The sequence below is a fragment of the Lucilia sericata genome, unplaced genomic scaffold (assembly GCF_015586225.1).
Source record: "Lucilia sericata isolate MDLA Ls3-8-SP2 unplaced genomic scaffold, ASM1558622v1 Contig000111F_arrow, whole genome shotgun sequence".
NCBI lineage: Eukaryota > Metazoa > Arthropoda > Insecta > Diptera > Calliphoridae > Lucilia > Lucilia sericata.
The window spans coordinates 178,436-193,772 of record NW_023994143.1 but is presented as its reverse complement, the minus strand read 5'-3'; the positions used below and the strand labels follow the sequence as shown (position 1 = coordinate 193,772).

General features: G+C 30.2%; 1 protein-coding gene across 3 annotated transcripts in view; it reads left to right on the top strand.

Moving 5' to 3' along the window:
* Positions 1–3,231: 3,231 nt before the first annotated feature.
* LOC119600366 (E3 ubiquitin-protein ligase MARCHF5) overlaps positions 3,232–15,337 on the top strand; it is a 32,292-nt gene continuing 20,186 nt past the window's right edge. The window contains exons 1-4 of one of the 3 annotated variants that reach the window (XM_037950534.1): positions 3,232–3,361; positions 3,557–4,305; positions 4,371–4,567; positions 4,730–5,362. In XM_037950534.1, coding sequence (XP_037806462.1) covers positions 3,580–4,305; positions 4,371–4,567; positions 4,730–5,189 — 1,383 coding nt within the window. In that variant the 5' untranslated portion in view covers positions 3,232–3,361; positions 3,557–3,579 and the 3' untranslated portion in view covers positions 5,190–5,362. Of the gene's footprint in view, positions 4,306–4,370; positions 4,568–4,729; positions 5,363–15,337 lie in introns of those variants that run through there. The other 2 variants (XR_005231139.1, XM_037950533.1) reach the window with 2 other exon arrangements.

Below are 15,337 nucleotides of genomic sequence, written 5' to 3'. Positions count from 1 at the left end.
TTTATAAAAAAGTACCAAAAATAGGTACAATTTTCACCACTTAAACGTCCGAATATCCAAAAAGTACTAAATTCATATTTTTATTTGTTCGTCAAGTTATGAAGGATTCAAAAATATTTTTTGAATGTTCTCTGGTTTTAAAGATACATGGGGTGCAAAAGAAGTACCAAATTACAGTTTCTACCCGTTTATTCCCCAAAGGGGCCGAATTTGAAAAAATTACCGGACACCTGTCCGCTTTTTTTTTAAATGAACGACGATAAGCTTCAACTGTTTTTGTAACTTTTCTAATTTAGGATATTTGAGGTTACCGAATCTACGTTTTTACCCTTTTTAACCCCCAAAAAATTTTCCAAACATCCCGTCTTATTGGATACATTTGGTGGGAGACCAACCTCCTGCCCAAATTTCAGCTCTTTAGCTTCAAGGCTCTACGATGATGAATCAGTCAGTCAGTCAGTAACGTTAGAATTTTATATACATATGTACGTATGTATGTATATAGATTTCGTGCATTGAATTATACTGTAAAAACATTGTAATGTTCGACTTGAATTCAAGTTTCGTTTTCACTGGAGAATGCTATTGAATTAAAGTGTAATGAAAGTGTATTTCAACACTTGAAATTTGAATGTTTGACTGGAATTAAACTTGTTTTAAACTTTAATTCCAGCAAGAATGCTTATTTGGCATAGTGTGACAACTATAAAGTCGACATAAAGCCCACAATGGTTAGTACCAATATTTTGCCCAAACAACATCTACATACCTAGCCAAGTTATATCCTCTAGGTCCGTGAAGACATTCTCTACAAAGCTATAAATTTGTATAAAAGGCGGCTTAACAATTGTTTCTTGTAAATATTCGGCCACCATAGTGTTTGGAGACAACAAGAGCTTCACTGAAAGGCACACCTGACAGACATCGCGCTCTATTATGGGTGTATGGTAGTGATTCTGCTGAGATCAATGGTATAATATGTATCCCAAGGAGACCCCCTGAATACGGCAATCAGCTTCCTTCCATTGCCTCTAGGTGATAATATACCATGTCACCACTAGCCGACCGACCACCACCCGCCTAGGTGACTAGGGAGGTATACAATTGCCACTCTCTTGTGGGCATTCTTCCAGGAGACCATCATGATGCCTCCTCTTTCTTGAAAAGAAAGACGTTCTTTATAGACAAATAAATAATTAACACCATTACTTACATTTTTTAATCTTCTAGATCTCACTAATATGCCAAATCTAGATTTCAATAAACACTTTTGGGTATTAAACGAAAACAAACCCCGCCTGGAAAAACATTTTCATCATAGTTATTAACAATTTAACTAAATTAAACCCAACGCTTGCTGTTTCTTTGCTCAATGACCCTCGGTATAGTAGTATATAATACAATCTTATTAATTTCAATTGTTAGTAAACAATTACTTTTTTTATTTAAAGAATATCATTACTGTCATTTTAGATTTTTGCACACACACCACAACAGATTTTTTTTGCAAATAAAAAATGCAGAAAACAGTTTGGCGCGAAAAATTCTAGCAGGATTTCTTTTCGCAGTCGGCAGAATTGACATCAACTGCACTTCCCATTTAAAATACACATGTTTGATACCCTAGCCCTTTACGGTATGACATACCAGCAATGTAAAAAGGTGTAGCTCCGTTGACGTCAACGAAGCTGGTTTGAAGTAAAAGCAGCGACTCGAATTAGGCGCGTAAAACACGAAAATATCTGAGGCGAAGCATATACATCGAACGTTGAGCAAAGTTCTACACCGGTCAAATTTCAATGAGCGGCTTATTATTAGATAAAAGAAAACTTGCTTTTGTAAAATTCCATAAATTTAGCGAAAGTTTTCTGTAAATTGTACAAAATATGGCGAAATTTTCAAGCCGTATTAAGCTGAAAAATTTTCGGCGGCAGCGGCTTTGACATTTTGTTCGGCGGCTAGGCTTAGTCGGCTTAAGCCGAATCGGCGCAAGTCTCTGGACAGTGTTACCATTATAGTATGTCATGTTTTTCAGTAATGTAAAATTTAGTACTTTTTTTATTTAAAATTACTAAGTATTTTAAAATTAGTTTTTCATATAAAAAATTGTTCTATAAAATTTTTCAATAATAATTAAGGAAATTAATGTTTTAATTAGTAATTGCATAAAATATACATATACATTTTTACAAAATTAAAAGAAAAACTAATTAAGAAGAGAACAAAAATCAACCCAAAACAAAACGTCGGCGAAAAATAATAAAAAGAAATAGAACACCAAAAGAGAATTAATAAAACAAGACGTCAAATTGTTTTTGCTATTTTTGTTTTCTGCTGAATAAAGTGCCCTACAAGAACAGTGACAGTCATTTGATAGGTCATTTGACTGGCACTACTGATGTATTATTTCTATCACAGCGTAAAGCAAAGTTTCTATCAGTTTCTTAAGGCAAATGGACAAAAGTGATGGAAACATTTGTGTACATGTGATTTTTCTTCTCCCTTGCACTTATGAATTCTATCGACTTTAAAACATATATTTGAGCTCCTCACTCTTTTGTTGTTTACTAACCAAGGATGACATAAATATTAGTCAGGATTGACTGATCATGCTTGATGGATATATCCATCACAGTTAACAAATTAAAAATGATGTATTTATCGGTCATTGTTGACTAATCATATGTGATGAATATATCCGTCAAATGTGACGGCTATACCAATTTATAATAAAACACAATTTATTATTATTATAAGATATATATTTGTTAATTTTATTAATATAATAAGCATGTACATAAATTAACAATCATTTCACCATTTTACATACCTCGCAGGATCTTAAATCCGCTGATGCTCCTTTTAATTTGTGGAAATAAGTTGTCTGTAAGAAATACATATAAATATCGAAATATAAAAATTAAAAGTAAGTAATCATGTTACCATAGATTGATTAAGCTCCGAAGTGTTTATCTTCAGCTCCACTTCCTGCACTATTTTTAAATTCTGTTTATAATAATTCTCTTTATTTTCAATAATTTATAGACTTTGTAAATTTTGAGATTTTTCGCTTCATGATCTTTGGCTTTTACAGAAATAATTAATTTATAACGTCGAAATATATAACTCTAAAACACAGTACAGTCAAATGTAGTTGTTTCACTCTTTCATATGCAAATGAAACCCTTTACCACACATTGGGAACATTAACAGTCATTTTACCGGTCATTTGACTGTCATTATTGATGGAATTATCCATTAACTATTTTTTTTTTTAGCAATTTTATAAAAAAATGTTGCAAGAGTGTTAGTGAAATCATTTTGTATGTGTTAGTTTCGGTCATACATTTCTTGTAGGGTGGTTAGTTTCCTATAAAAAATAAAGAAAAATGCAAAATAAATAAATTACGAAGTCCATAGACGTTTTTATTTATCTATTTTGTGCTTACACGAATTTAGAAAATCCAATTTAATCAATAGCAAAAACATTTTAATAAAAAATATATTTGTATGTGGAGAAAAGGGAAAACTAATCGCTTCAGTCTGTTTTGTCTAGGGAAAGACGAGAAGAACTTTTAAATGGAAGAAAATCGTGATTCCCCAACAACCTCTAGCCGAATAACAACGAAAGCTAAAATTGAGTCCAATATGGAATCAATGGAGGGATCTACAGATGTTGGGACAGACGATAAGTATACAGCAAGTGAAAAGACCACACCCGAAACCAGACATCGTTCCGTTGATGACATCAAGAGGTCTGTTAATGTCAAGGATATACAACGTTCAAACTCAAATGATTCTGGCAGTTCGGCCATACAGGTGTATCAAGATATTGAAACGTTTGTTGCTGCTCTACCCTCAACTTCACAGGTGACAACAACTTCTGATGGCGTTAGTGAAGACGATCAAACTCAGTCACAGAGTCAACAGTGCCAGCTTTTGCAGCAGCAAGACAGTGGAGACACTGAACGCAGTTGTTGGATATGTTTTGCTTCAGATGAAGATAATCGTCTAGCAGCCTGGGTACAACCTTGCAAATGTCGCGGCTCTACAAAGTGGGTACATCAGAGCTGTCTCTACCGTTGGGTAGATGAAAAACAAAAGGGAAATGCCCTGCGTACTGTTAGTTGTCAACAATGTCAAACGGAATATATAATAGTCTTTCCACACATGGGAAAAGTGGCCAATATTTTGGAAGCCTTTGATAATCTAATAAAACGTGTTAGTCCCTTCTTAGCGGCTGGTATTTTCGTGGGCTCCCTATACTGGACCGCTGTTACATATGGTGCTGTTACATTTTTGCAGGTAAATTAAACGCATTTCGTCTTAATGTTTTCCCAAAAAAAAAAAATGTAAAATCTAATTTATAGATTGTGGGCCATAAAAAAGGTTTGGCTCTAATGGAGAATGGTGATCCGCTTATTTTACTGATTGGTCTTCCAGCCATACCAGTTTTCTTGGTTCTTGGTCGCATGATTCGTTGGGAAGATGCTGTCATACGATTGATTCGTAATCGTCGTAATGTTGCTCGTAAATTGCCTCTAATGAGTTTCATTATACCATATCCGTAAGTGTAAATAACATTACATATTTAATTAGCCATATAAGGCCATTTTCTTTTATTAATTCTTCATTTACAGAACCAATCCCTTTTTTGTAAATGAAGAATTAATAAAGTGTCCTAGTGGAATAAATTTAATAAATATACAATTTTCTATTTAATATACAGCGAAGAAGATGAAGAACAAACTGCACAAAATCCTGCAACTCCTACACTTTCGGATCCCGTATCGGCTACAAGAGTTTTTTGCGGTGCTTTACTGCTGCCAACAATTTCATCAATTGTGGGACGTTTGTTATTTGAATCAATTGAGAATACCTTACATCGCACTTTATTAGGTGGTTTAACATTTATAACCGTTAAAGGAATTTTAAAAATCTACTTGAAACAACAACAATATACACGTAAAAAGAAACGTCATATAGTCGATTATACTGAAGAAAATGTACGAACTTATGTTAATCGTAATTCGTCATCAAGAAATCAAGGAGCTGCTGCCGCATATGCAGCCGCTGCAGCAGCAGCTGCTGCTGATGGCGCTCAACAACAGCAGCAACAACAACAACAGCAGCAACAGCAACAACAAGCTTATGTGCCAAGACCAAATACACGAGATAGTATGGTGTAAACAAACAATTTAAATATTTAACAAAATTACGTTAATTAAAGGAAAAATGGGTAAGAACTATACAACAAATTTACATTTAAAACCAACATGTTCCGTCGTATACTAGTAAATTGTTTTTTACATAAATAATAAAAAAAATGAAAGAATTAGAACTCCGTTAAAAATTAAACAAATGTTGTCAAAATTTGTTTACTTTAAATTTCAATTCTAAACACACAATTTTTTCTTAATAAAATCAAATCCATACTTTCATATAAACTACTAGCACTGCATCATACATTTTATACTGCACGAAGGAAAAAACTGTCAATTTGTTTTATATTATAAATTAGAAACTTTGAAATCATTCTACATGCTACGAACAATTAAATGTAGACTAACCTAGAGATTGATGCCTCGAAACTAAACTAATCTAAGTCGAAAACCAGTGTTTTTCTTTTATGTCTATCTATATTTACATACATATAGACATATGTTATGTACATTTTTGTTTGTAACTTTTACATAGGTTGCCGGATATTAAAATATTGTCATATACATATATTGGTAAAAGGCAGTAGAACTTTCAAACTTAATAACATGTACATTTGTAATCTATGTAAATGTTTCTTATAACTTGAAAGAATTGAGGCAGTATATCATTAGAAATATAGAATTTAAAAACACAATAGCAATAAAAGCATTCAAAATCGGCTTAGATTGGTATAGTATGGATTAAATTAAAATGTTGTAAAAATAACCTTAAAAGTCTTTTTTAAAGCCATGTGTCCATCACACTTTTTATCTTCATAATGCAAAGTGTCTTCAGGTGATAGTTAGGAAAAATAAGTATGAATCTACTTACTTACTAAATATTTTTTAAAAACCTAAATTAGACAATTCTAACACAAATGATGAGGTTTTAAAAGTGTTCAGAAAAAAGTAGTTTTGGCAATAATCTGAATATAGTCCAACATTTTTTTAAACAGTTAATATAACATAGCTCATTTATCCTTCTTTGCCTTAGCAAAATTGGTGGAATTAGCGTATTGATTAATCTAGTTATGTAATTCTGTTTATTATTTCTTATTTTATACATATATCGAGACACTATTTTCAAAAGGTGATAACTAAAAATATTATAAAATTAAGTTTTTTTTATTAGCAAAAAAAAATCTTCAATGCAACTTTTGTGTTCCAAAATAATATATAAATTTTACTTTATTTGCTTTTAGTTACTATTTAGTTTCGGAAATAATAGTTTGTTCGTTTCTATGGTACAAAATTTGTAACTGGATTTTCAACCAGTTTCTTCCAAATTTTAAAACTTTTTTGTTCTTTTTAAACGATTAAGTAATATAATACCCTCAGCACTATAGTAGTGTATGGTATAAGAACTATGTATTTATCAAAAACCATGAGTTTTACGCTTTAGGTGAGGATATCTTGACGAAGAAGCGATATTTTAAATACCAGATGGGATGGAGGTAAGATTCGGATTCAGGGCAGTTCAATTTTTTAGATAAATTGGTCTGAGGGTTTCGACTTTTTTCAAAATTTTCCCACCTGTGTTATTTATGTTTTTAATTAGTTGTTAACACCTTGTAATTTCTTGATCATGTTTAATGAATATCCATTGCCCTATTAAACTAGTAAATAGAATCAGGAACTCAATTGGTCTAAACCAAAGTCAAAACTATGATCAATTTAATAATAAAGAAATGCAGAATCAGTAGTATAGAAAATCAAATTTATAATGATACTGTACAAATTCTGTTATACAAGTGCGTGTTATTCGTGTTTTTTTACATTGAACTGGCAATTAATCAGAGGCCTATTACAGCATAGGTGATCGAATAAACTTTCTTAATGAAAACATATTTTCGAAAACGAAAAATTTTTGTCTCTATATGATATTAAAACGCGAAATATCACGATGAATTTTAAAAATATCATCTAAAACCTGTTGCAGCGACTGAAGATCATCGTATGAAGGTGATGGTGTGTTTAGATAAATATTTGATCATTCTGAAATGAAATCACTTTACATCAATTACATCTAAATTGTGAAGTAAAAATCATATGAGTGCGGAACAATAAATAATCCTTTTAGTTCCAAAGAGACTGATAATTTGGATGTTACAACATCATTAACGTATTTGTCAGATATACATACATATATGTATTCGTAGAAATTTGGAAAAATAATCGCCAAAAAAAGAAGTGTTCTTAATAATGAGAATGCAAACGCCCACAAGTCGGTTAATATAAGTGAATCATAAAATGTTGAACTGATCTGTCAAGTGCTTTAATGAAACGATATAACAAAAGTGAATACAAAAGGAATTTATATAACATTTTAATTAAAACTATTGATTTTCAATATATCTAATTAAAAATGCCAAAATCATAATCAAACATTAAGCTGCACACTTTAATTAATAAACATACATACATATTACTTAAACATTATTAACATTATAATGAAAAAAAAAAATAAAAACTAAAAATAAAAACATTATAATGTACACACATTTACCATTTTCTTCCATTTTTCCTTCATTGATTTTATTAAAAGCGAAAACGAAATAAATTCAATTTCAAACTTTTACTATATCTCAAAAACAAACAAAAAAAATATTCAATTAGTTTAGGTTTATAAATAAAAAATTAAGCCCCTTATTCATAAACAAATTTTTATTTTATAAATGGTTTATAAAACAAATTTTCCATACAAAATTTGATTTATAAACCCTTAATAAAATAAAATTTATTTATGAATAAGGGCATAAATATATAAAAATTATGTATAAATAGCTTTAAAACAAATTCTCAAAAGGAAATAAAAAAAAATATTTGTAAATTTTTATTACATTCGGAATTGCCATCTAATTCGTAATGTTCATTTAATTTTAAACATCTTTAGTTGTCATTACCACACACACACACACACACACCTTTATTAAAATAATAATTTGTATTTTTACCTAATGTTATTTGTTGAATTTCAATGTTTGCAGTGAATTTTTTAAGTTATTTATTTTTTAAAAATTTAAATAAAAATTACATACAAAAAATCAAATAAAAGTTTTTTACTTCTTACATTGAAAGTTATAAGAATTAATATCCAATATTTTCGCTTAAAAATAGAATAATGAGGGATAGAAAATTTAAAATATTTTCAAAAGAATAGTTTTTTTCCTCAAAATTTACTGTTATTTGTATATCCTCCAACACCATTAATGGGAATACAGAGTATATATAAGTTTGTCTAATTAATTGTCTACTTGTAAAATTTAAAATTTCCAAATTTTTAGTTAGTATTTCTCTATTATTGCATGTTATCTATATATATGTATATAAAAATTAAAGTGTGTTTGTATGTATGTATGTATGTTTGTTTGTTTGTTTGTGCTTTATAGACTGCTAAACGGCTGGACCGATTTTCCTGAAATTTTCACAGTTTCTTCCTGTATGTCTGGAAGGAACTATAGGCTACTTTTTATGTTGAAATTTCATGTGGGCGACGTGCCACGCCCATATTAAGAAAATATTTAATTAGTATATCTGAGATAATATAATAGTTAGAGTCTTCAAATTTTGTCGGAGCAACTTTAGTATCAATATAATTATTTAAGACAAACAGTGGGCGGATTAGCATTAGGGGGCGTGGCACCTCCCATATAAATTAAATACAAAAATTCATTTATCTTGGAAACTATTATAGTTAGAATATTAAAAATTTGCACGAGTAACTTTAACATCCATGTAAACATTTTGGGAAATAAATTGGCGGACTACCCATGAGGTTAGCAGTACCTCCCATATTAATAAAATACAAAAAAAAGTTTTTCTCGGAAACTAATAGAACTAAATTCTTCAAATTTTGTACTAAGAACTTAAATATTCATCTGAACATTTTGGAGAAAAAAGAGCGGACTTTCGTCATGGGGGGCTTAGAGCCCCATATAAATTAAATAGGAAAATTATTATATCTGAGAAACTATTAGAACTAGAATCTTCAAATTTTAATTGAAGAACTTTGACATTCATGTGAACATTCAGAGAATAACGGGCGGACTTTCAATGGGGGGCTTGGCACCTCACATATGAATTAAATACAAAATTTCGCTTATCTGGGAAACTAATAGAACAAGATTCTTCAAATATTGCAAGAAGAACTTTATTATACATATGAACATTTTGGAGAAAAAAAGGGCGGACTTTCATCTGGGGGCTGTGAGTTCCCATATGAATTAAATAGAAAAATTTGTATATCTGAGAAACTATTAGAGCTAGAATCTTCAAATTCTACATGAAGATCTTTGACATTAATGTGAACATTTAGAGAATAACGGGCGGACTTTCAATGGGGTCTTGGCACCCCCTATATGAATTAAATACAAAATTTCGTATATCTGGGAAAATACTAGATTTTTTTTTTACTTTGTCAACGATTACATTAAAATCTTAATTAACGTTCGGAAAAAATGCATCTCTGGAAAACATTACAGTTAGAATCTCCAAAATTATTAAGAAGATTTTTTATTTATATTGCTTTTAGGGTAGCAAAGCACACTGGGTATAGCTAGTAGGGTATAATTAAAAAAAAACAGTTCCAGTTTTTTCCATAGTGATTAATAAATAAATAACTATGAAAAAAATACCATGACTTATAACAGTTAATTTGAAAATAGAATTACAAAATCATTGTTACGAGTAGTAACTTCTTCTTTTTACCAAATACTTAGACACTCATCTCATGTATGTTCTAAGTTCTATTTCATGAATTTTGTTTTATCAACAAATCACGAAATATATTTAACTATATTGTGTTTTTATTTATTTTTTATCTCTATTTATTTACTCTTATCAGAAACTTCTCACATAAGAAAGAAATACATGTTGGTTAAAAGGAATATGGGGGGAGGAGGAGGAGTTGTTATTTTGTTTTTGTTAACCAAACTAAAAGCCCCAAAAAAACAGTCTCAACCAGCCGTTATTAGGTTTGTTAACAAAACAAAAATTATATTGAAAATAGAAACTAATAGAGTGTTTATTTTCGGTTTAAATGTAGTAGACAAAATAATTATGAAAACAAATAAATAAGAAGATTAATTAATAGATATACGGAACATTTGCGTATGTATGTATGTTATAGAAATGTTTGGTTATGGTTAATTTTAAATGCTCTACACCAGCGGTTCCCACAGATTTTTACTTCGCGGACCCCTTGAAGAACTTATTTAATTTCGCGGACCCCCATACATATTTTTTTCCCGTACATTGAGAATATATAATATTTCAGATAGGTTTTCAATTGCATGTTTTGAAGATAGAATGACTTCTTTGTTGATATGTTAACATGATGTTTAATTTTATGATCGTGAGATCTTTCATGTTCATTTTTCTTCAAGGTAGCGAAAGGGTTTCTTTATCAAATATTGTCACATGTGCTTAAGGAGTCACGTTTCAAAAATTTGTTGCGATTGCAAAGGGTGAACTGAGTAAGTGAGCTAAGTTTTCGGGAAAATAATATAAGAAAGTTGGACTTCTTATATGTTGTTGCGGAATGCGTTATCCGCATAATATATGATTTGAACTCTTTGTTAAAGTACTGTGAATTTGGAACTTAAATTTGAATTTTAAAATACCAACGAATTATTTTACTTCATGATTTTTGGCTACATATTTAAGCGAAACGCTATGGATTTTCTGATGTTAATTTAATAATATGTATTGGTCGACAAAATCAAGTTAAAATCTGTGTATCACGTCGGATTGGAATATTTATAAAGAGATGCATAAAGAGTCACCTCTGTTTTGGAAATATATAATTTTAGTCCTTTCAAACGAGAACACTTTTGCTTACAATTTGATAAACTTAAATCTGTAATAAGCTTGTCTTTGAATTGAACTTCATACTCCGGAATACCAGTATCCCTAATTTAATTGTAAGGCAGAGTATTATTTGTCTGAAATAAAAACCATTATTTCAGTACATATACAGGAAATAAAAATTACAAATCACGCAGTACTTTACTTTATAAAAGTTATACAATAAATTTGTAGGGCCTAGCTTCTTCCTGATAAACAACCGAAAAAATAAAGTTCAAAAAGTCACCAAAAAATTTGGGATTATTGCACAAAAATTTGATATATTTGTACATACATATAAAAGCAGAATATTGTTTATTCATGGTTTTTTTCGTTCGTCTTCGCGGACCCCCTAGGATTTTACTACGGACCACTAGGGGTCCGCGGACCCCCATTTGGGAACCGTTGCTCTACACTGTGCTATATTTGAAACTTTTAGCAAATAAAATGATTCAAAACAGAGATCAGTAAAATGTCAAATCTTTACAAAATATATAGTTGGTCAGAACCGACTATAAAATTAATATACCTATTACCTCCAATATCTTACAAATATCAATGTTAATCAATGTTATCAATATTACCAAAAACATATTTACTTACTTTTTTTATTCATTATATCCTACGCCACCATTACTAGGACAAATATATTAGTATCAGAAATCGGCACAACTTACTAACGATCTGCCCTCATTTGAACCTAGCTCCCATACAAACTCCCCTTTAGATAATGCCTTAAACGTCCAGAATTGACTTATAATCTTTAGTATCGCTACGAAATTCTGCATAACTAAATAATTAAACCCTCCTCCAAATTGTATGAGGATCGGCCCATATATGACTCTAACTTCCATATAAATCCACTTTTAGAAAATTTGTTTTTCATCAATAAACTGATTCAATACATCGGCTTTAAGTAAAATTCAACATAAGTATTTTTATTATAAAAAATTATTATTATAAAATACTCATAACTGGTGTAGGGCAATGCCCGACTATACTTTCCTAATTGTTTTTCTTTAATCTTGTAGACTAGTGTTACATTTGTAACTGCTGCTTCAAGCAAAAAAAAAAAAAAGCGTAGAAATTATTCTACATTTAATTAGAAACAAGGAACCGGTTATAATATTAAACTTAACTATTTAGTGTCCGATTCGGTACATGGAAATTTAAATACAAACATGTGTGACAATTTAATTAGAACTGAAAAAAAAAATTGTTGTCCGTCGTAAGTGTTAATAACTTCATATTGTACAAGTGTGCATGAAGTTCATGCATAGATAATCTGAACATTCAAGTGATAATATATTAGAAAAGGAGGAGTAGTCTGAAAAGTTAGTACGAATTTATAAGCTGAAATTTTTGCAAAATCGGGACATTATTTCACCTAGCCTCCTTAGAATTGAACCTCCCGGATAGAGCTTTTGAGTTGATAATATTATTTAATATACTCGTAGTTGTACAAAAAGCGGTACAACTAAGTTTTAAACTTGCCTTGATGACCCTGCCGAATTTTGTAATAATCGGACTTTACTAGCCTTCAAATGAAGACCCCTTCAGAAAATGAGTTAAATGTCCACAATTCGCTTAAAAAGGATAATGTCGCGATGAAATTGTGTAGGGTATTATATGTATTTATTACTTGTTTATTATTTCAATAAATTTTGTTTTACCTTCTTCTTATTGTAACTTTTTCAACAACCCTCGTATATTTGTTTTCAATTTACCAACTACCACAAACAATAAGATTTTGTAATGGTAAGAAATACAAGTATTAAATTTTAGTAAAAGTCTTTCCTTTTTTCTCAAAAATCAATTATTATTTAAACATTAAAAAGTTGTTTGGCTTTTTTTTTTTTTTTGTTTGTTGTCCACAATGAACTTGTGTGTATTCGTGCATACAAATCACACATACACAAATATACACACATCCATGCTTTAAGAGATATAAAATGAAAAGAAATGTTAAGTTAAGGTACCGTTAGAAAAAAGGGTAACATTTCCGGTTTTCTGGATTTTGTCTTGTTTTATTGCAATTTCTCCTTTTTTGAAAGTAAAATAAAATATAAAAAGCTAAAACAACGATCTGTTTTGTTTTGCTCCCATGTTTAAAGCTTCTCTTTTTAAGGTATGACGAGAGTACGAAACCTTCGTTAGTTCATACATTCAATATGACTTCAAAATTAAATCTTCGTGTTGTTTTGGTTTTGGTCTTACTGTTGTTTGTTGATGTTGTTATTGGTGTTTAATTGTTGTTTTTTTTTCTTTTTATTTTCTTCTCGTGATTTGTGTGCTTTCTTGTTATTATCATTGTACTAAATATGAATGTGTGTGCACGTGTGTATATCTTTAATACAAGGTGACCATATCATACTCAATTTAAATAAACTTCAGGGAATACATTCAATTTTACTTTGATTGTGGACCAACTATATAAGTTTCAGATATCAGCATTGAATTTTGCTCTACAGGTCTAGTCGTTCAGATTTGAACATTCACATATTGATCTTTATATGTATGTATAATGGCCATCATTGTCTGCATCCAACGAGGCTTAAAGATCCGTTGTTGAAGATATTTCCACGCATTTTCAGTATCAACTCCTTTGGAATTTATAAAAAATGGAAATAGCTCCTTTTTCAAAAGTCTGAAAATAAATGGAATAATATAGACACATGTATAGGGGCCAAGTTAATGTGGTCTTCTTTTAATGAGAAACGCATTAGGCAACTTAGACATGCAAGTTGGCCTGGGCCCAAATTACGGCATACGATATCGATCAAAATCTCAATAGAATCTAAATGGAGATTTCGATCGATATCGTATGCCATAATTTGGGCCCTGGACTATGAAGTGAGTGCTTTTTTAAAACATAAAGAGTTTGTCTTTTTAGTTCCATTTAAAGAATAAAATCGGATTAAAAAAATTTAAGATAAAAATATTTAAGTCCGACAGCAAATCAAAATCAATTTTTTTAGGATAACAACCGATTTTCTGGGAATATTAAAAATTCAAAATATAGAATAGTTATCCACAAACTGCATTTGGAAACATTTTGAGTAATTTTTTGCTGTCATACAGTGTAATTACTTAAAATCAAACCATCATTTCATCGTAACCAACACAAACTTTGGAATTTCCGGTACATAACCTCAACTCAACTGGTCACTCTAACTAGTGCTTTATGTTTGTTAAAGTTTGTTGATCACACGTCGTATAGACGTTACATAGTACAACAAAAACAAAACTTTTTTAACGAATTTGGAGTCGTCGCAGTAGAGTAGTCAACTACAGATGATGATAATGGTGGAACAAAAAAAAAAAAGAAAAAAAGAAGAACATTCAGTACAACAGTCAAAGCAAAAGAAAAAGAACACACAACGATCGAATGAATGCCATACAAATACACGGTTTCTGAGTCGAAACACACAAACGAATGGTTGTTGGGCTGTTGTTTCGTTGGTTGGTTGGATGGCTGCTTGGTAAAATATCGTTATACATACATTCAGATGATATTCACAATATAAAATACAAAAAAAAAAAAGAAAAGTCTCACCGAAATAATAATAAAAATAAAATCATCATACACTAAACAAAACATTCAGAAAAAAACAAACAGTAAGAAAATACAATACTTAGACATACATTAAAACAAGCTACACTGCGGTACATAAACTACTAGACCAAAGCTGATAAGTATTGCTTTAGGAATTGTACCTAACTATGATAAAATCTAGAGTACATTAGATCGTGTTTAACCTAGTTTACAATTAAGCACATAACTACACTATAAGTGTGAAATTGTCGAGGAACTAGCATAAAAAGTTCCTCGTCAATTGCATAGTTATACTGCTGTCATGAGGTCCTTGGTCAACAATACATGACCAATGTTTCAGTTGTTAAGCAGTCTGTTCTAGAGATACAAAAATGGTATGTTTAGTTAGTTAGTTAGTTAGTTAGTTAGTTAGTTAGTTAGTTAGTTAGTTAGTTAGTATAGTTAGTTAGTTAGTTAGTTAGTTAGTTAGTTAGTTAGTTAGTTAGTTAGTTAGTTAGTTAGTTAGTTAGTTAGTTAGTTAGTTAGTTAGTTAGTTAGTTAGTTAGTTAGTTAGTTAGTTAGTTAGTTAGTTAGTTAGTTAGTTAGTTAGTTAGTTAGTTAGTTAGTTAGTTAGTTAGTTAGTTAGTTAGTTAGTTAGTTAGTTAGTTAGTTAGTTAGTTAGTTAGTTAGTTAGTTAGTTAGTTAGTTAGTTAGTTAGTTAGTTAGTTAGTTAGTTAGTTAGTTAGTTAGTTAGTTA